We start from the raw sequence: 22,098 nt of genomic DNA, 5'->3' as shown, positions 1-22,098 counted from the left end.
TCTGGTTTTATTTACCATGATGGATATATGGCAGTCACCAGAGTGAAGTGGTATGCGCAGCGACACAGCGAACAGAATATTCCTCAGGTTCTGTTTCAGTCACAGCTGCCTCACACAGTACATGGGGTGAGGCTGTCAAACACTGAAGTACTTGGTGGAAGTGGCCTGCTGCCCCAAACAAATAAATAGTACTGCTGAAGACACAATACATTTAATTAACTGTGTTCCTCAAATACACCCTTTCGCAATAACAGATAACCTCACCCCCTTTGCAGTAATTTTAACATGCCTGCTATTAATTCATTGGCGAATTCATTATTTGGTTTCCGAATCCTGAGAAAGCTGAAAGGGGTAACTTGTAAGCAGTAGCAAGTGGAATAGCTGGTACTGTAGCAATAAATAGCAAATACTTCAAAAGAGAACATATATTCCCCCTACATAACGTATGACATTTTCTTTTGTACAAAGGAACAGGTAGATTTAGCCAAATAAAAGAGACAGTATTCAGTGCAATTTTTTTTTTTTTTTAACTTGTGTGCATGTCAATGTATTACATACCAGTACAGTACATCTACGTTTTGGTACGAGTAGTCTTCACTCCACTATTTGCCCACAAACTATGCTACAATGTAAACACCCCAAAGCGTAACGGTAACTAAATCTAAAATCACGTTAATATCCACCAATGGCAGCAGAGCAAAATCCTCGAAGAATAAATCAGTAAAATAGTACGAGTATGCAAAATAAATCTAAAAAGCGATCTTGCATTTATTTGCATGTTAATTAGATTTCTGTGGGCAGAGGCACTATAAAGACAAGTCACATTGGTTTGAATGTGTGGGAAGTAATCATGTTATTTTCATTCTTATCTCTGTAAAACAGGGTTGGGAATGAACATATCGCTTAGTTTACGGTTCACATAGCCAACAATATAATGTAACACATTTTGACACATTTTGCACGCCTATTTAAAACTACATTTGCAAAGCGAATTCGGCACATCAACCAAACATTTGGTAAATTCATCGACACAATTAAAACTTGATTTTGCAGCACAAATCAGAGAGATGCCTTCAATAAAATCCTGCTGGTTTATATATTATATATATAATTTCAAGATTACAGCAAACCGGTACGCGGAATATCGTGCACAGCGGTCTAGATCAGTGCTTGCAATAGGTTGAAATGGACAGAGATGTCTTAAAATACAGTGGGTCTGTCCCTTTCCCCAGAAATTATTTCAGTCTAAGAAATTGACAATTCTTAACTTTTAACCCCAATTAGCATAAATTATATATAATATATATATATATATATATATAAATATATATATATATATATATATATATATATATATATATATATTATATATATATATTTTAACAAAGATCAATTCCTTACGTTTGTAACAACAATATTTCTTACATGTATCAAATTAAATGTCAGATCAAATGTCAATCGTAATTTGCATTCTTCCTTGAATCGCGTCTTGCGATTCAATGCACAATAACATTTCTATCTGATTAGCATGTATTACTTGTAACCTACATGAAGAAATAAAACCAAATGATTCAAAAAAGATTTAACAGCAACAATAAAAATAACACTCAATGTCTTACCTATATCCCCTTGCCTTCAGCGTTCCCAGTGCAATGATTTTCCCCAATGTGCAATGTGATTTAAAAAACATAAAGCGTCTGTGTCATTTGGTGGACGTGCACAGCTTTCCCAATGTAACGTGAGCGTGTAAACTGAATATGAGAGGTAAAGGAAGCAAAGAGGTCGATGAAGATGGCGACTCACTCTACTGCCGAAGAAGATTGAAAAGCTGCTGCTGCTGCTGCTGCTGCTGCTGCTGTTTCTGCCGGGTTTGAATTAGAGAATAATCAGGTTCCGAAAGGAGGAGACTTCTCACACACTGACACTCCTCCAGAAATCCAACACAGATGCACAAACAAGGAAAACAGCGCCTCCAGTGGTTTGACTTGTGTACACACACAAAGCTATAATAATGAGTACGTTAAGCTTCATTTGTTAACCGCTGTAATAAGGGATAGTCAATTACTGCATGTCAGTTAGATAAAAATTGCTTGCTTATAGTTAAGGTCAACCATTTTTCTCATGGACACCTACACCAGACCCATACACAAACACACACACACACACACACACACAAACACACACAGATAAGTTTTCAGTATGAAACATGACATGCTGTCAAAATGAAAACATTACAAATTGAATATTGAGTATGACTTCCCTGAGTATTAACACAATCCTGGCAGCGTTGACGCAAGACCTCCAGGATGTGGACAGTCTTCCAGGACGTGGCCTGTCCCTCACAGAGCCGCTTTCCTGGTTTCCCTGGATTAGTCTGCTGATTGTTGAAGCAGAACATCTCATTCTCTGGGCAGCTTCTTTCACAGACAGGCTGCCTTCAATCATGCCGATAGCAACCAGGCCATCTTCGTTACTCAAGCGGGGCGTGGTCGTATCTTTCGTTGTTTCTTAATCAACTCATTTTGGCAATTTTAACTCAACTCAAATTCATAACACTGAGCACCTGACGTTTTTATGAAATCACATGACTTGAGTTCAGTATTTTGTTATCCCAAGGAACAATACTACTCAAACAATCAATAAACCTATCTGCTCACTATTTAAAATGTAATTAACATTATGTATGTGCCCAATGAGCTACTGATGTAAAACTTAAGACTGCACAATTAAAATGCAACACCGGTATACACACACACACACACACACACACACTATTTTATCATAGAATTTAGTGCATGGGTGAAGTGACAGGTCCTCTGCAGGACAACCTTTGAAGATGTGGATGTGAGCTCATGAAAGTATACATATTGCACCCCAAGAGCCAGACTTGAGGTTGAGGAAGCTGAACTCATTTAGAAAGCTTAGGAAGGCTTGATCAAAGTTCAGAAATCTGAAAAGAGAGCAACAAAGCCCTGAGACCAGAGAGCTATTTTGGAAGTTATGTGGAGACAGAGGGAGGGAGGCCCATTTTACACAGGTACTGGTGGGTTGTAGAATGGGTTGTAATTGATTCAGTGGAATCCTTTCTTGCATTGTATTTTTGGCACTGGGTATATGAATAAATGTGACGGGGGTGGTTGACTTCTAAATAGATAATCCGCTCCATCTTGGTACCTCAAAACCGTATTCTTCGTTTACAACAACAGCAGCAAATTATCCCACACAAACACACAGACTTATTGTGCAGAATGTTCATCAATTCTGAGTCTATTCCCTGTGAAAACCAGTAATTTACTCAGTCTTGATACAAAACTCCCTGCTAATTCAGCACCTATTAATAACCTCTCTATCAAAGTCTATCAGACCTGTGTTGACCACTGTCACAGGATCTAATTTACAACAGCAAGATGCAATTATATAGAGTAATATAATTTATATAATGTTTTTATGTAATAGAAAATACAACTCAATGATTCCATTTGCTTAACAAATAAAAGTACAGGACAGCCCATTTAAACGAATGTGTGTTCAACATTTGCAGGTATTACTGTTTTGTTTTAGTTTTTTTATTCAGCCCTGTACATTAAATCATACAGTTTGTTTTCATTTCCAATTTCCATTTGTTCATTTTCAATTTGTTAGACTTTAAAAGTCCCAACAGCAAGATATCTTGAGCAAGAATAGTGAAACTTAATTATTTTCACCAAGCAATGTGATCAAGAACTATTTAATGTATTGCAACAGTAAGCACATGGGTCAGCATGTCCATCACATTAAGTACAGTGAGTTTCTAGTTTTTGTGCTGAGACTCAACACTTTTCCAGCCTTGATGCAGTGAGTGATACCATCCGAATACAGACATCGTTCTGTGCAGAGAGTCAGCAGAAGTAGTTGAGTCCCACTTTTTAAATCACATTGGGAATTTCAGACGAGCAGTGATTGTAACAGTTAATATATTGGGTAGGGTCAAATTGGATGCTGTGGTGATATCAGACATTGGAAATGTTTGCTAAAACATTGAGGTTGGTCACATGTCCCTGTGGGATTGCTGGGGTACTGAATACACCAAAATAAAGTTTTGCTGTTCCAATGTGTAAAACAAAATAGCAAAATCTATTAAAAAAAACAACAACTTGGTTTTCTGAAATTCATCACATTTTACATGTGAGTTATAAAATTAAATTAAATCAAGAAAGATTCAATCGTGAAAATTATATATATATATATATATATATATATATATATATATATATATATATATATATATATATATATATATATATACACACACACACACACACACACAGCTCTGGGAAAAAATGAAGAGACCACTGCAACATTATCAGTTTCTCTGGTTTTACTATTTATAGGTATGTGTTTGGGTAAAATGAACATTTTTGACAACATTTCTCCCAAATTCCAAATACAAATATTGTCATTTAGAGCATTTAAATGAGGATTTAAACCAGGACAACCTTGTACTTGGCTTGATTCATGAGCCCTTCACAAAGACAAATCTGCCCGATTCCAGCCTTGCTGAAGCACCCCCAGATGAGTCCAATTTTCAGCTTTGCCCAACACCTGGTCGTCTAATGGTTAGACGGAGACCTGGAGAGGCCTACAAGCCACAGTGTCTCGCACCCACTGTGAAATGTGGTGGAGGATTGATTATGATCTGGGGGTGCTTCAGCAAGGCTGGAATCAGGCAGCTTTGGCATGAATCAAGCCAAGTACAAGGTTGTCCTGGAAGAAAACTTGCTTCCTTCTCCTCTGACAATGTTCCCCAACTCTGAGGATTGGTTTTTCCAGCAGGACAATGCTCCATGCCACACAGCCAGGTCAATCAAGGTGTAGATGGAGGACCACCAGATCAAGACCCTGTCATGGCCAGCCCAATCTCCAGACCTGAACCCCATTGAAAACCTCTGGAATGTGATCAAGAGGAAGATGGATGGTCACAAGCCATCAAACAAAGCCGAGCTGCTTGAATTGTTGCGCCAGGAGTGGCATAAAGTCACCCAACATCAATGTGAAAGATTGGTGGAGAGCATGCCAAAACGCATGAAAGCTGTACTTGAAAATCAGGGTTATTCCACCAAATATTGATTTCTCAACTCTTCCTAAGTTAAAACATTATTATTGTGCTGTTTAAAAATGAATCTGAACTTATTTTCTTTGCATTATTCGAGGTCTGACAACACTGCATCTTTTTTGTTATTTTGACCAGTTGTCATTTTCTGCAAATAAATGCTCTAAATGACAATATTTTTATTTGGAATTTGGGAGAAATGTTGTCAGTAGTTTATAGAATAAAACAAAAATGTTCATTTTACCCAAACACCAGAGAAACTGATAATTTTGCAGTGGTCTCTTAATTTTTTCCCCAGATATATATATATATATATATATATATATATATATATATATATATATATATATATATATATATATATATAGAGAGAGAGAGAGAGAGAGAGAGAGAGAGAGCGCTAAAAAGAAATTGATGGTAGAACAAAGAAGCTTGACTTTGGACCCTGGCTTGTGGGGTTGCTGGGCTGCAGGCTCAGGCATAATATCCCCCAATTTCTAGCAGAGGGTGTCTCAGCCCTCAAGTCCACTCATTGCCTGTACAAGTTTAGCTCCAAAGGCTAAATTCCACAAGATTAAGGGGTGGTTCATGAGATTAAGTTACATGTGTGAGTGTTTGTGAGGAGGGCAAGTATTGCAACAGCGTGCTAATCAATTACGACATTCAAACAGGGCAGTGGAAATGCAGCTCAAGTCTTTCTAGACATCAGCCTAGTTAAGCCACCATCAACAGCTGCTGGCTAGCCAATGAAATCACACAAAGGCATCCCTGTGATTTACATATGATTTGAATGAGTCAGTTTCTGTCATTTTACATAAAACAAAATGTACACTGAAATTACTCACATGCATGGATATTAGGCCCCCACTGCAAGTTGAATTGGCACTTTAGGGGTTACTAGCGCAGGTGGGTATAATTACTAGTTAAATATAGAATGGCTGCTATGGAATGTGCCGCATAGCTCTACCTAATCACCTTCACTAAATAACATGCACTCAACCCACATTGAAAACACAATTGCCATTTCACAATTACATTTTCAACACATGTTGATTGCACATTATTTACACAGTGTAAATACAGTGCTAGAAGTAATTGTTCATAGCCTTGGTTCACAATAAGACCAATGTAAATGATTTAATACTGGGGCCAAATTTAGATTAATTGAAAAGACCAATAAACAAAAAGCATGCTCACCAAGGTTGTAAAATCCAATTTCTTACATCTTATTAACTCAAGCAATATTATCACTTCTTTGCTGCTGAAATTCTTTCCTTTTTCTGCTTGTTTTTAATACTTCGGTTTTGAATATGCAGACATTTCAAAGATAATGCAATAGAAATAAGTTATTTATTTTTCTTGGTGTTGAATAACTGATCTTTATTTTCTGAATAAAGGGATCTAAAAAACAGAAGTAAATAACCACATAATCTTGAACACGGGAAAAGGGTACCAATAAGAGGTAAGAAAATTAGATTTTAAAACCTTGGTTAACACTAGAACAGAAACCCTGGTTTGTGATATATCTGAAAACTAGTTTTAACATTCTATTAGCTCATGTCAGTGTGATCTACATGGGTAATGCTACCAGGTTCAGAAAATAAACACAGATCCATAACATAGCTCTAGGGTAAAAGAAGGCTTGCCATTACACAGACAGCTGGAAATTAATGACTTAGCAAGCTGTAAAGGAGATTTACGGAGACGCACATCTGTGTAGCACATCAACTGTGGAAATGTAGCAAAACTCAGCAGTTACAGTAACCACAATTTTTACCTCTGGACTATATATTACTTTTTCTGTTTGCAGAACAATCCACCTGCTCCTGCTTTATCATAGCACACAGGGGAAGTAATCTATCAGCTCAGGAAGTGAGACTGTGTATATTGGTAAACAGATTTTTTACTCTTTGGAAGATGTTTAAACTGTAGTTTAAAGTCCATTAAACTTCTGCATTCCATTAGCCACTGGAAGCAACTTGTTCTAGTAAGTATTTCATGTAAAAGCCCAAATTCACTAAAGCCTAACATTAAGCCACCTCAATAAAAAGACCAACTTGCAAAAAATTAAAAATAAATAAATAAATAAATAAATAGCACCATCCCGATTTGCTCCTATTGACAGCAATGCAAAATTGTATAATTATTTATTTTTTAGTAGATGTTTACCTATTTAGGGTCCATGTAAACGGTGAAATTCACTTCAGCCGACTTTTCTGTCTTTAGCAAGCTTGACTCCACATTATGCCACCGGCCCCATGTTGTCTCAGTCAACTAAGATGACAATATGCCAATAGAAAACTACAATACTGTAACTAACACTGTAACCATTGTGTATAAGGATTTCAAAAAGACCAAGCTACCTTTGACAAGCTTTGAAGACCAGATGAAGTAAACTGCAGAATATTCTGAATTCTAGAAGAAGAAATGGACGTCACCGATATTTTTCTGTTTTGACTGACATTATTTTAATGGTCGAAAGATTTTTTTTTGCCCAGAACAGCAGGTAAAGGGCCTGCTTCAGCTTATCACAGAGCAAAAGCCATCAAATGTAAATTGAACTTGAACAGTATCAATAAAGAGGTCAATATGAAGTTAATTAACTAGACTCTATGCTTGTTCTATGGGAATATCTGAAAGGATAGCACTTCAAAGTGAAATGCAAGAAATTAAAGGTCCATCCCAGTTATGCTACGGTACTGTTTGCAGTTTCTAATTTGCCAGCAGAAGCAGTTGTGAGCTTGAGAGATGTAGAGGCTTGGAATATTTATGTGCACAAAAAGGAAAACAGGATATCACAGGAATACTGGTCACGTAGAAAATAAAAGTATAGTAGCATAAAGATCTAGCCATGAAAGATAAATAAAAATGTCCCTAAATGCAAAAACTATTTCTGTATACTGTAGCCTGTATACTGAAAGCAGTGAATACTTTGTTTTATTTTTCACATTCATGTTTCACTTTTGAAATTTCACAATTTTGAATTCAGATGTTTTACACAATAGTTCTTAGCTTAACTAAGTTTTTCGAAAATCTAGTACTCAGATTTCCAGATCCTTGATAACATTATTAAAGTGAATTGGGGTATTTTGCATTGAAAAGATACAAGGGCGTCATATTTCATACAAAGATATAATAATAATGCTGTCATATGTGGCAATTGCTCAGATCAGCACTTCTGGAAGACGACTCATAATCTACACAGACGGAAACTATATTAAAGGCAACTGAGGAAAGAAATAATCGGATACTTCAGCAAATTAAATGCAGCTCTTACTAGCTTGTAGATATTCCAGAGAACTAAAATATTTATTCTTAATTCCTTTTAAACTGCTCATAAAACTTACAAACAGAATGGCAATAAAACAAATACAAGAACTACCATGGAAGACAAAAAAATAAAATATTTTCTGCAAACTGTAACCACCAACTGCTTGTTATTATTATCAGCTGAAAAGCAGCAATGAATCACTTTATTGTGTTCATAGGTACGTTTCTTTAAAACGAACACAGCGTGCGTTTAACACCTTTTTATGTATATTTTGTAAAACGTGTTTCTAACAGCTTCTAGCAATCACCATGGGGGGGGGGGGGGGGGGGCAAGGTTGTTAATATATAGAAGCAACACTGCCATCTAATGTTCAATCATACTGTAACTCTGCTGAACTCACCGTCATTCATGAAAAGTTTTTTTTGACTGCAAAAACATGGAAGAGAATACAAGTTTTATAAAACAAAGATGCAACATTGGGGATGGAATTATTATTTATTCGGAAAACTATATTACAACAGATTAAATAAATTCACTGTTTAAAATGTGAATACAAAATATGAAGAACCGTAGTGCACAAAACGCACTTGCAGATAAGTGACCATCACCATGAAAGCAAGCTTACCACTGAGCAGTTTCTTTGGCAACAGTGAAATAAAGTTCAACCTTCAAGTGGCCTGAAGAACAGAAGTAGGCTTTTGCACCTTTGCTACTTGGTTTGGTTTGCAGGATCTTGTTGGGGATCACGCAAGTCATGCATTCTTCTTGGTAGGATTATTACAATAAGGTACATTTTCCAGAAGATGTTCTTCTCTGTACCGAAGGTCTGTCAAAAAAGCAGAAAAATGTTGACCTCTTTTATCTTGTTTTATAGAAGACTTACTTAATTGGGTGAAACATGCTTGCAGAAAACCCAGTGTATTTAAGTATCTGGAAACCACTAAATCCAATTAAGTCACTAGAAACATGAGTACATGTTTCAGAACAGTAACAAACAAACAAAAATGTACTGTCTTGCAGTACCTGAATTATGGGAAAAAAGTAGGGGGCCCTAAAATGTGAGCTTGAAGTGACTGTTAGCACAGCCAATCAATGTTTTCCTCTCAGACTTCACAAGCATATACCAGTATGTATAGAAAATCAACAGACTTGTTTAATCTATTTATTTATTTATTTATTTATTTTTTAAAGAAAATAAAGAGTCAACATATAGGTAATGCTTATTAAATAACATAAATAAATAAATAAATGATATTATACTTTAAAATGTCATTTATTTTCCTGTTGGGTCGTTAAATAATTTTCAATGCCAAGAAACATAGGTCTTTAAGGGTGTAAACGTTGCAACAAACTGATAAAAATGCTTGATAAAAATCAGCTGCCCTAACAATTTACAAACACAAATAATCAATGACGCTCAAGTGTCAAAAAGAGAAACAACTGCAACTGAAGATTGAAAGTATAATAATGTTGCTTATAAAAGTGGTTTAAAGTATTATGATTCCTGTATTTTGGATACATTGTGTACTTTAAGCTTACTTTTCATAGCAAAATTAACATTGATAGACTTATATTCTTACAGTAAATAATATATTACTAATTACGAATCACTTAATTTAAAAATGGATTGTCTTGCTTGTACTTCTGATCTTTGTCTTGATCATATCGCATCCAACTCATGACTTACAATGAAAAAGACAAAAAGAAACTGGGAAGAAATTTTAAAAATCGCAAAATTTTCAAGCAAGTTAATATCCAACACAAAACTGGTATGAAATCTTACAAAGGTAACAGTTATTGGAACGCTATTATTTTCATGGACACCTGTTAGAATGACTGAGGTTAGCTTTATAAAGGGTGGAGTCTTCTCCCGAATATTCTGCAAAACTCTCAAATTAGTCTTTGTACTTATTATTTTCTGATTAATATTGTATAATATCAACGATGGAAAATGTATTTGGAAACTACTGGATGTATCGTACTGTATTTATTAAAATGTCACATCTCTTTCATATTACATTTTTTGTAACATTAAATATTGGATGTATTTATTGCAGATCATAACAATTAATTTACATTGTCACCTGACCAAAACATGTTAAACGTACAAAAGGCCAGGCTAGAAATATCTGATCGACTTTTACCAATTAAAAACAAAATATATACAGCTATGTCCAAAGATTTTGAATCCCCTATAGAATTAACTGATAAATTTGCTTCATAAATGAACGAATGAAACCTGCTGAATGCTACGTTAACATATTGAATTACAATGCCAGCTTTCTTGGATGTCTGGTAAACCTGTTTGTGATTCTGTGAACTCACAATAAGGTAAAATGTAGTATATACTTTGGTCTATCAATATAAAACTTGTGCAGTATGACAGTATTGTCTAATGTATAAGTAAAATGACTGTTTGAAATGATTCAGATGGTGGTTGTGTATTTTCTGAGATGTATTTTCTTTAAACAATGTCCCCACTACCCAGTTAACTCCATATTGTAACTCCAATGTAGTATAAACATCAGACATGGGCTCAATTATAATTGTAATTGTGCAGTTCGTAATTAATTGCAATGAATTTAATTGTAAATGGAAATGAGCCTTGGCGCACCAGTTTCATTCCGCATTTTTTTTGTCATTTGATCATTATTCTTGTATCTTCAACCCCATGGGTTTGAAAACACAAGTTATAGTATATTTCTGTATTTGTACCTGCGATTATTGCTTGCTTATTTAGAATAAACATTTTAATATGTGTAGCTGTTTATGTAACTTTTTAGAGTAATTGTAATTATTTCTGCATAATTGTAACTAACTGCAATTGAACAAAATACCATTTCAGCACACAATTCTGCTGTAGGTGTAACTTACCCAGGTCTGAGAAACATACAGATATTGTTCGTACTTACGTATTTTTTTGTCTTCTACATGAACTCCCTGGAGTACTGTTTTACGAAGAATAACTTCAACATCTGAACCAACTTTAATCATCTGAAAAATACTTTTCAAGTTACATACAATCATTTTAAGAATAACCACCTCATTGGCATCAACATAGAACTTCTCATTTGAGGAACGGAATACAATTTTTTTTTTTTTTTTTTTTTTTTTTTTTAATTAACAGTAATCCAGTATCAAAGAATATTGTAAGTTTGAAATATCTACTTAACTTCTAAAGAATACACAGAGGATATATACATTTTGAGTTATTGATTATCAGGTCAAAAATTATGAGGATGACCACAATTAGCTTAAATCCTGTTTTAGACTCCCTAACTGAGACTAAGGCCCTGCTCACACTATGCCTTTAAACTACATTAGTTGCCTTTAAACCAGCTTAAAAGCTTGTGGTAGTCTCAAATTCGGTTCTAAATTAGATCAGGTAGTGTGGTTTGTCAGAAGTGTGGATGCTGTAATACAGAACTACATTTTTTGTGTATCCTCCAATATCCCCTAATGCTTTCTGATATGTTTTGGTGTGTGGACATTACAAATACAGTACTCAGAACATGTGTCTTAAGGAGCTGAGTACGGCTATCAATACTGCTGTACCGTGTTGATATCTGGAGCGATGAAATCGGTCAAGAAGAACTTCAGAGTTCAAAATGAAACTCACACACATTATGATAAAATGTTCCTTGTGTTTAAGAAACAAAGCCATGACGTTCATGCTAAGAAGAGCTATGTGTTCTGTGGGCACGTGCTCCGTATTTGCCGGGTTGTAAACAAAATACAGTGCATGATGGGACAACGTCATATTAAGTGCCACAGTTCCGCTAGGAACTGTAACCAAACTATCTGAATAGTGTTTGTACGCATTAAGCCCAACGAAACAGTGTGTACGCTTTGAGCTGGATTAATTACAACGCTTTTGAGTACAGTTCTCGAATTCGGTTATGTAGTGTGGACAGGGCCTTTCCCTCGAAATAGTTTACATCTTCAACACCCCCACCCCCCATACTACTTCTCTCTCCCACAAGAGAGGAAGACTGAATTGGAATGTTTTTCTAATAAAAACAGCTTTAATAAAACAAATAATAATACCTTATTTATTGTTTCTGTACATGTTTCATTTCTGTGTTTCTTGAATTCTTCATTTATCTTCTCCCTGGCAGCTTTTAAGAAAAAAACATGTTGCATTGATTATACCTTCTCTACAGTATTTTGATTTATTTTTTAAAGTGAACACTGAAGGAATTTGGCAGAGCCTGTAGACTAATAGAAATACTCGTAGGGGTCATTCTCCAAAAGGCTGTTTTCCAATTTACAAAGATATATCTTGTATGCATGACTGACAGATAGTAATGTATGATTGGGATGGGGGTCACTTATTTGACATGCTAGTAATAAATCTCACAGTAAAACGTTAGGTTATTAGCATAACCCCTGGTTCCCTGAAAAGAATGTCAACCATTACCGAATGGGAAGAGCCTCTCTGACCGTCAATCACTGATCATATATAAAAAAGCTGCCCTATAAGGGCCCTGCTGTGAGAAGTCCCTCCCATCTCCTGCTGAAGAGGGCTGTCCTCATAGTAGCATATCGCCATTTTCTTTCGAAATCAGAGATCAGCTGGGGCCATGAACTCGAAGGGTAATGGATGTCATTCTTTTCAGGGAACAAGGGTTATAGTAATAACATAGAGTTCCCTTTCAAGTGGAATGACAACCATTACCGAATGGGAAGCTGTACCAAAGCTGTCGTGGCTCCAGATTTCCGACAGTACAGCCTCACGGTGATAACCTCAGAGCCCTCATGATGCCTAAGGACATGCCGCCTGCAACACCCTAGAGCCCAGAGAAGGCCTCGCTCGGTTTGCAACATCAAAGCGGTAAAAATGTGCAAATGTCTGACTACCTGTCCATGTAGCAGCATTGCAAAGCTCATCCAAAGAGGCGCCATGAAAGAGAGACCACAAAGTCGCTTGGCCCCTGGTAGAATGGGCCGTAATGTCCCCCAGCATGGGGGAGTCCATCTGTTCATACGCCAAGCGTATGGCATCTGCCACCCAGTGCGCTAGACATTGCTTTGATAGGGCCTGACCTCTAGAGCGGGACACATAGCCGACAAACAGCTGGTTGAACTGTCTCCAAGACGCTGTCCTATCCAGATAAACGGGCATAGCCCTGACAGGGCAAATCGTGTTCTGTCTACGGTCCTCCTATGACTCGCGTTTCCAAAACCACTGGCTGGTTAATATAGAATGATGAGACCACCTTTGGCAAAAAGGCTGGGTTTGTTCTTAATGTTACCCATGAGTCATTTCCAGTGAAAGCCATACATGTGTCATTGATGGATAGCAAATGCAGCTCACTTACTCTTCTGGCAGACGTAATGGCTAATAAAAACGCCACTTTGAGGGAAACAGGGCACACCTCTGCTAAAGCCATTGGCTCAAATGAGGGACCCATAATGACCCACAGCACCAGTTCCAGATACCACTTACGGACTATGCTTTTCATCGGAGGATGGAGCCTCCGAGCCCCTTTAAGAAATTGCACTGCCACAAAGTGTGCCCCAGGGGACAAAGAGTAGACCTTCAGAGTGAATGCGGATTTTCCCGCATCAAACAGGTGTTGTAAGAATGTTAAGATTGTCTCAATAGGGCATGTCACAGGATCATGACCCTCAGCAATGCACCAGTCTTGGAAAACATTCCATTTATATGAATACTGGGCTCTAGTGCTCGGCGCCCTAGCAGACTGTAGTGTCTCTACCACTGCATCTGGCAAACCTTGTCTGGATAGACAGCTCCGTTCAACAACCAGACCCAGAGTTGGAACTGGGCTGGGTTCGGGTGCCATAATAACCCCTCTGCTTGGCTCAGGAGGTCCTTGCGTAGTGGGAGCTGCCACGGTTGGCCCAACAACATGTTGGAGAGGAGAGCAAACCAGGGCGCCTTGGCCATCTGGGTGTGACCTGCAAAACCTGGGCTCTCTCCACCTTGATCCTCTCTAGTGTCAGGGGTAATAGCGGTAATGGAGGGAACACATACAAGAGCCCCTATGGCCAGGGATGAGCTAGCACGTCTACTCCCAGGGGGCCCCCTGTCTCTCTCCATAGAGAACCACAGGGGGCAAAGAGTGGACTCAGCTGTGGCGAAGAGGTCGACTTGTGCAGTATGAAACCTCTCCCAAATCTGTTTCACCACCTGAGGATGCGGTATCCACTTTGGCGTCTCTCTGGCGACTCAGAGGGACAGCGCCTGCGCATACGCGGGGAAGGAGAGTGGTACCTCCGCGGTGACCACCTGCCTCCTGGCGAACACCCTCTCGTGCGGTGCCGCCTCTGCGGTGACCTTCTCGCCTCCACAGAGGGGCGCCTATGCCTCTGCACCGATGGTGGGGAAGTGGAGGGTGACCCATGAGTATGGGGGTGCTCCCTGGTCACAGTGGCGGGCGAGGTTCCAGAGGATAATAGCCAGCAACGGTAATTAATCTACACTAGGCAGTGAAAGAGAATAATGAGTTGATCGCCAATCTCAAATAGCAGGGTCGAAACCATCTAATCAGTAGAAAACTACTGATGCAAGATTATGGCAATGAGCAATATCAAAAACACTCGATTAGTAGCAGCTTACCGTATGTATTTCAATTTGTAGATCGACACCGTACAAATCAACAAATTTTTGGAACGAAGAAAGCACGAGGCAATATGACCTGTCTCAGTGAAGTGAGAGAGAAAATGGCGATATGCTACTGTGAGGACTGCCCTCTTCAGCAGGAGGTGCGAGGGGCTTCCTCCTCACAGCAGGGCCCTGATAGGGCAGCTTTTTATATATGCTCAGTGATTGACGGTCAGAGAGACTCTTCCCATTCGGTGATGGTTGTCATTCCACTTGAAAGGGAACTAAGAATGCAGTTGTATATACATCTGCTATACCACTGGGTTTATCGCACTACGATTATTGCAACAGTGGCTTTGGATTATTATGTAAAGAGCGATTTAATACAAATATAAATAAATAAATAAATATTCCCCCCCCCCCCCCCCCCCCCCCCCCCCCCCCCCCGCCAATGCTCATCTCTGAACGTGTTCTGTCTCGTTCTGTGCAATGCCTTGAATAGTCTAAGAACCTGCCATATGTACAAACAAATCTTTTTAGTGAGATTCTGGGGAGCGATTTCAAATGCGCTACAGTAATATAATATAACACGTAACATAAATCTATTTTACAGAGACTGTAACAATGACACTGAATGAAAATAAACTTTTAAATTACAACATGTACTACCAGTACAGTAAATTGATCAAATGTACTCATGACACTCAATATCTCACTCAATTTGGATCCAGTACTAACACTAAACGCTATTTGCAATTTTACAACAGACAATTAAAATAAATGAAATTATAAATGTCAGAAAAAGGTGAAACAAACGCTTGATGCTATTTACATGACTCATCGCCAATGCCTCTCTCACCTTCATGAGAGGTCCATGTTGCTTTTTGTCTGAACTCGAGTTGTAAATGTCCACGCCTTTCTCAAGTCTTAACAAATCATGTCACAGAAATCAGTGAAGGGCAAAATCGATTTTACTTCAAATGGTACAGTCTGGAGGCAGGTCTAACGACTACGGGTGCAACAAGGGCCAATAAACTGTAAGTTGTGTTCTTACGGTTTATAACGTACTCTCCGAACAACCAATAACGATCGGAAATAAAAAAAATGAAACGTCCCATTTTTTTTTTTTTATGCTTGCAATGCAAAACATGTTTTGGGGTTCAGGTTTCGCAGCCCCATACAGCGTCACGTTTATTTGCCCATAGAAAGTGAAAGAAATAGTTTTGAAACCATGGCTGACGGCGAAGACACACTCTTCAGTAAAATCATTCGCAAGGAAATCCCTGCAAAAATATGTTATGAAGACGAGCAGGTATTTATTAGTCTGATTGATTTGCAGAAATAAATGTAAATAGATGAATGTATGTTCTTTCATACTCATTGACGTATTCTCTAAACTGCACGTTCGGGATTACATGGGGGCCAAGCGTTAAAACAGTTTAGTTTACCGTAATTTATATGATAACTTCGTTAAAAAGGTTAAATATTAAGATCTAATTGCATGGCCTATCAAAACAATTTAAAAACCTGCCCTACGTGTGGTACTGGGGGAAGGGCATCAAGAGCCAGTTTTAACTTGTTGGTGCAGATGTCCCATTGAAATATATGGACCATATCATGTTGTAAAGGAAATTAAATGTACTATAAAATAAAGATCTATTAACTGTCATGTAAGAATGCACATACATGTTCGTGCATTGCCTTTTCACCATTTTGTTATATAACATATATGAATTGATCTGAAATCTTACATTATTTACTTTAGAGAATACATCAAGTTACAGACTGTTTATTACATTGTATGCACAAACAAAATAAAATGATAACTACTGTGTGTATTCTTTTTGTTTGTTTAATTGTTTGTTTTCTTTTTAATTAATAAAAAAGCCGTTTATGAATGACGGCTTTTTGCAAATGTGTGTGTTTGTGTTTTTTAGTGCGTAGCATTTCATGACATTGCACCTCAAGCCCCAACACACTTTCTAGTGGTTCCCAGGAAACCGATTGCTCAGCTTTCAAAAGCTGAGGAAGCTGATGCAGCTGTAAGTATGGTGTATTGCAGGTCTTGACTAAATCCAATGCTTGTCCACTTTGTTCTGCGTGTTTTTGACTTATTCAAGCTATGCAGGTATTTCTAAAGCTCCTAACCACTTTCTGTGCTGTAGTTCACACCCACCCATAGTCTAGCAACAATATGACCATGTGACCTACTGCAAAGGTTCCAGGCTGTTCTTTTTATCGAAAGTGTTGAATTATAAATATGTCAATTTCCTGATCTAATATATAAAAAAGATTTCCAGGATACAGTAATGCAGTTAATAAGAAGAAACTGTCTCACATGCACAGTATTGAAAGAGAAACTTGTATTTCTTTAAAGTAAAAAAAGATTGAAAAAATACGCTGTTCATTTAAAATTGTTGCATTGTATTTACAGCTTCTTGGACACTTAATGATCGTGGCGAAGAAGTGTGCGGAGGAGATGGGTCTCTCTAAGGGATACCGGCTGGTTTTGAATGACGGGCCCCATGGTGGACAAGAAGTTTACCACATTCACATCCATGTTCTCGGAGGCCGTCAGATGGGCTGGCCCCCTGGTTAACCTTACGGACCAGAAAACATCCACATGCAAAAAACATGGCTGGGCATGCTTTCCTGGCTGGTCTCAGTGCTGGATTAAAACCATTGGCTAAGCAGCTGTGCAAAGGACCGCTGCTGGTCTTTTCAATAGATTGCTATTTTGCAGCACTTCAAATATTATTTACTATCCAATTTTGACTACATAATTTAATTAGAATTCTTATATTATTTACACACATAACTGAAACATGACTTTTATAATGTCAAGTAACATACAAAGCAAAGCACCCAATGGGAATACAGCTGACACCTAAACCAGCTAGGAAACAGAATGCAATATGCGCTCAATCTTCTTCATATAGATTACTACTGGTACTCACTGTTAGTATTGCTTCAGCGTCTGTTTGCTACTGGAAACAAATAATAACAATAAAAAACATTAAAAAGTGTTCAAAACAAATCAGTGTTTTTCGTCTGTATTTCTGCATATTCATAGAAATGTTACCCCTCCATTTTAACTTTCTGTTAAGTTGAATGTTTGGTGTAATCAGAATGCATTTACTACCTAATGTTGTGTTAGTCTATTGATGTGAATCGTCTCTCATAAGATCAGGTGTCCCTAAAGCTTTCTGAAAAGAATGTACCTGAGGTTACGGAGAAAGGACAAGGGTTTTGGTGTAATCAGATGGGAATTTTGCTTAAAAGTTGTTTTACCCCTAATGGAACTACCATAGTGTATATTTGCAGAAATTAACTTGTTTATTGTCACATTCTATTTTTCTTCCATGAGTGTCGAATCCTAAATAGGCCCACATGCAATTTTTGTACTTTTCATTCATTTTTGTTGCGCCATCTTTAACAACTTCAGTGTTCAGTGTGCTGTTTAGCAATATAATAATATATACATACATTGATATTGTTTAAAGATGGTGCAAAGCAGGAATTACCTCAACACAAGATCATTTATATGTGTGAGTCTATTCCATACACATGTAAAAAATAAGAATTTTTGCAAACTTCAAGAGTAAGTAGTGGGGTTCCGATATATATAGAGTTCCACGTCCCCACGTGTTGCTACAGCTGTTTAAATAACATACCTGTAATTTTTCATTACATTGTTAACATCCTGACAACTTTTTACACTTAAAAGTTTAAAGTCTGTTAAAAAGCTCTTTTCAAAATGTCAGCGCTAGTGCACTGATAGTGTAAGGATTATTGTCCACATTTTCAAACAGGTAACACAGCAATATGATCCATGATGTGGTACGGAACTGAAAAGCAGCGCACTTGTTATGGCTTCCTGCAGTGATTCAGAGGACAGCTCTCAAACCCCAGTGCACTAGAGCGGACATTTTGAAAAGAGCTTTGAAATTAAAGTTGTCAGGGTGTTGTCACAGATAGATGGTTCTGGCACGTCCCTTTTGTGCTATATGTCAATAGCTCCTTTTGCATGGAAGGCCTTGGTTGCAAGGGTGTGCGGTTCTTTGATGGACCCAGATTCAGTAAAAATGTGTTTGCTCTCTGATGATGGGAAGGAGAATGTAGAGATGGGAGCCCAGCTAACAAAATTTACATTTTTGCTGGTATCAAGTAAAGACCCTGGTTGCCCACACCTGTGATGTAAAACCTAAGATGCACAGGCCTGTTGTGGTGTTCGCAGAGCCACTTTGAGCTGAGCCAGGAGGAGAATTCAAATCTTGCTGTGAACAAGCTGACTTATTAGATATGGATTAGATGCTGTAGAATGAAATACATTGCTAATAGTAATGTAGGATCCTGCATTTTGCATTTTGTATTTTGTGTAAGGTCTGAAAAAGAGAGCTCCTTGTGTCAAAAGATCAGGCTGACCTGCTGAAAGTTCCAAACATCCATGTGGCAGAGCAAAGCTCTGCCCTTTTTAAATTGGCAGGGATGGGGTTAATTTCCCCTACCTGCCTGGGTTTATTATGTTCAGGTGGCTGGGGTTGATTAGTTGGTTAGGTTAATTAATGATCAATCAGCACCCAGCCACCTGACATAAAAGGAGGCCTCTGCTTCTCATTAAGGAGGAGGGAGCTGAGGAAGCAGGTTGGTGTTTGTTTGGGTGGGTGGGTGGGTGGGGGGTTTAATTTTGATAAATCCAGTAAAGGCATTGCCCAGCCTGGAAACCTTATTTTTGTAGGTTTTGTTATCTTTCTATTTGTGTTTAAAGATCTTTATTTTGCCCTTGTGCACTTTATTTTTGTGTTTATTTATAATAAAATTGTTACTTTTTTGAACTGCAGACTGTCTCTGGGCCTCTATCCACTCACCAGCCTGCCACAATCCCCTATCAGGCAAAAGCCTCTTTTTAAATTAGACTCAGCCTTAAACATTCTGATCCAGTGAGAGCAGAATGGCAAACTGTTGAACAGAGTTAATATGCCAGAAGCAATCAAACTAGGTTTGATTATAGTAAGAAAAAACTAAAGTATTTAAATAAGAAACCTAATATAACAACATTAAGTAAAAGTATAGCAGTCCTAAGTTTAAATATTCAAGGTTGCATTTGCTACCAAGCAGGTGCCTAATTAAAAAATTAACCTCTTGCCTTCTGTGTGTATCAATGAAGTAAAATAAAATTACAATTTAAAAGAGATTGCTATATTGAAGTATCTGAATTAGAAATGCATGTTAGAAAATAATTTAAAGTATAAACTGTAACTGCATATACAGTGAACTGATTTGTAACCTTGTGTAAGGATTATTGTAGGGAAAGATGACTCATTGGTTTTGGACAAGCTGGGTTTTTTGATGGTCAGCGATTTAAAAGTCAAGATCCTCTCTATAATGAGCAATCTCTTTAACAAACAAAATACCTTTTGGATAACAGAAGATAGGAGTTAATATTAAAATAAACATTTTCTATATATAATGAAAATGAATTGGAACCTGGCAAGAAGAAATGGGATGGAAAACGTAGGACATGTTTACTACGTTAAGTTAAAATCTGGTCTAAAATAATGAGTATTAGAAAATGCTTATGGTAGTGTTTCATATTAATCAACACCAAACATTGGCAAAAGTCTACGATGTCTTACCTGCTTCAACTGGATGTTATATGAACAGAGAAAGAGGTCAGATTTAGTTCAGTCACTATAAACTATTACATTCTAACATGTTAACAATAGATGAAAATAACTGGACCTTTGGTTGAAAGCTTAAATGACTTCATAACAGATTGGAGTAAAAGAAAATTATTGAAGTATCTGATTTGGAAATATATGCTATGAAATCTTTTAATGTTAAACTGTTGAAAGAACATTAAAAGTTTATTATAACAGAAGCTTGACATTGACCATGTTGTAGACAAATTAAGACACGAGATAATGCTAATTTAATTTAATCAATTTAAGAATTAGTTCAGTTTCTGTCTCCAACTAAACAAAAAATTTTAGACATTTAATATCAATTTAACTAAAGAATATAAATGTTTGGTTTGTAGACAGGTTTTACTGCAACAAAAAACAGGAACTGTTAAGTTTGAATGTAAGACAATGAAGTATAAACTTTAATGGATAACTTTAGCATACAGTGCACTTGCTGAAGGGATAGAACTAATTATGTGACCCTTTTCTTTGCCTGCTTAAAAGCAAAAGCAGTGCTGGGCATGAAAACATAGGTTTTGGCAATCGAAGCAAGATTTACTGGTAGTCAGCAGTTTTGAATCCAAGGCCTTTCTATAATGAGCAAAATTAACTCTCTTCATTATATCATAGATATTAATGAAAACTTGTCAGCTGAACAAGCATTTCATTTAACCTCTTACGTGCAGTTACACATTATATATCATAAATCATCTGTAATGTTATTACAAAAGCAAAAGAGCAAAAAAATCTGATTCAATATCAAAAATGTTGTTTTCCTACCGTCAAACAGTAAAGGAATTTTCTGAATTCATCATTTTCTCTGCTGAGATATCCCCTTCGCAATGTGTCTAGTACTTCAAGGTTCAACAACAAGTCCGAACGACTAGCTGTGCGTTTCGCTGCTCTGGCCTTACAACTCTCAGTTGATGGTGAAATCTCCCTGATCCTGTTGTAGGGGAGGTTACAAGCTGTCCAATCATACCTTGACTTTGTTTGTAACCTAATCCATTGAAGACTAATCGATGTGCACAAGTAAACAGAGCCACATGTATTGCAAGGGAGAGCGCAGCAATACGCACAGCACATCAAGGTTTCTTACCATTTGTGATCATTTTATAAATTGTAAAATTTGTAAATAGAATGAAATGGCAAGCAGTGTTCCAAAGCATCCCAAAAAAGTTGAGGAGAGAAGTTTTGGAGGAGATGGATAGGCGTGAAAGTGACGTTGAAAATGATTCAATAACAGAAGCATCATTTGAAGATGGATTGGATCCTCTTCATGATTTGTAAGTATAATGGATCCACACTACATGTATTATTATTATTATTATTATTATAACATTGAGCACTTTAGGGATGTAAATAGTTAATTTGTTCATTTTGTACAGTTCGTGTTATTGGGTTTTTGTTCAGTTTTATTCACTGTTTGAAAAGGAAAATATTTGATTTTATAAAAATCTCATTATTTTGCTTCTTGACATTTACA

General features: G+C 37.2%; 2 protein-coding genes and 1 long non-coding RNA gene across 5 annotated transcripts in view; 1 reads left to right on the top strand and 2 right to left on the bottom strand.

Annotated features, from left to right (window-relative positions):
* The window catches only part of cdc42se2 (CDC42 small effector 2), a 72,442-nt gene extending 70,551 nt beyond the window's left edge, over window positions 1-1,891 (bottom strand). Inside the window, exon 1 of the mRNA XM_041249979.1 lies at window positions 1,620-1,891. The gene's annotated coding sequence lies outside the window, so the exon portion shown is untranslated. The remainder of the gene's footprint in view (window positions 1-1,619) is intronic.
* A 7,277-nt stretch (window positions 1,892-9,168) lies between these two features.
* Window positions 9,169-21,500, bottom strand: LOC121315667. 3 transcript variants are annotated; one of them, XR_005950300.1, is made up of 4 exons: window positions 21,393-21,500; window positions 12,408-12,478; window positions 11,273-11,364; window positions 9,169-9,186 (listed from the first exon to the last, which is right to left on the bottom strand). It is a non-coding gene; the product is annotated as an uncharacterized LOC121315667 (long non-coding RNA). The 3 variants fall into 3 exon arrangements; XR_005950302.1 differs by lacking the exon at window positions 21,393-21,500 and adding an exon at window positions 15,788-15,965; XR_005950301.1 differs by lacking the exon at window positions 21,393-21,500 and adding an exon at window positions 14,944-15,083.
* On the top strand, window positions 16,082-17,954 carry LOC121315661 (histidine triad nucleotide-binding protein 1-like). The gene is made up of 3 exons (XM_041249938.1): window positions 16,082-16,240; window positions 16,866-16,970; window positions 17,363-17,954. Exons 1-3 carry the CDS (start codon window positions 16,160-16,162, stop codon window positions 17,525-17,527), a joined length of 351 nt encoding a protein of 116 aa, XP_041105872.1. The 5' UTR covers window positions 16,082-16,159; the 3' UTR covers window positions 17,528-17,954.
* Window positions 21,501-22,098: the final 598 nt, after the last annotated feature.

The sequence above is a fragment of the Polyodon spathula genome, chromosome 1 (assembly GCF_017654505.1).
Source record: "Polyodon spathula isolate WHYD16114869_AA chromosome 1, ASM1765450v1, whole genome shotgun sequence".
In the NCBI taxonomy this organism is placed as follows: domain Eukaryota; kingdom Metazoa; phylum Chordata; class Actinopteri; order Acipenseriformes; family Polyodontidae; genus Polyodon; species Polyodon spathula.
The sequence above is the reverse complement of the archived record's forward strand: the minus strand, read 5'-3'. Positions and strand labels throughout refer to the sequence as shown.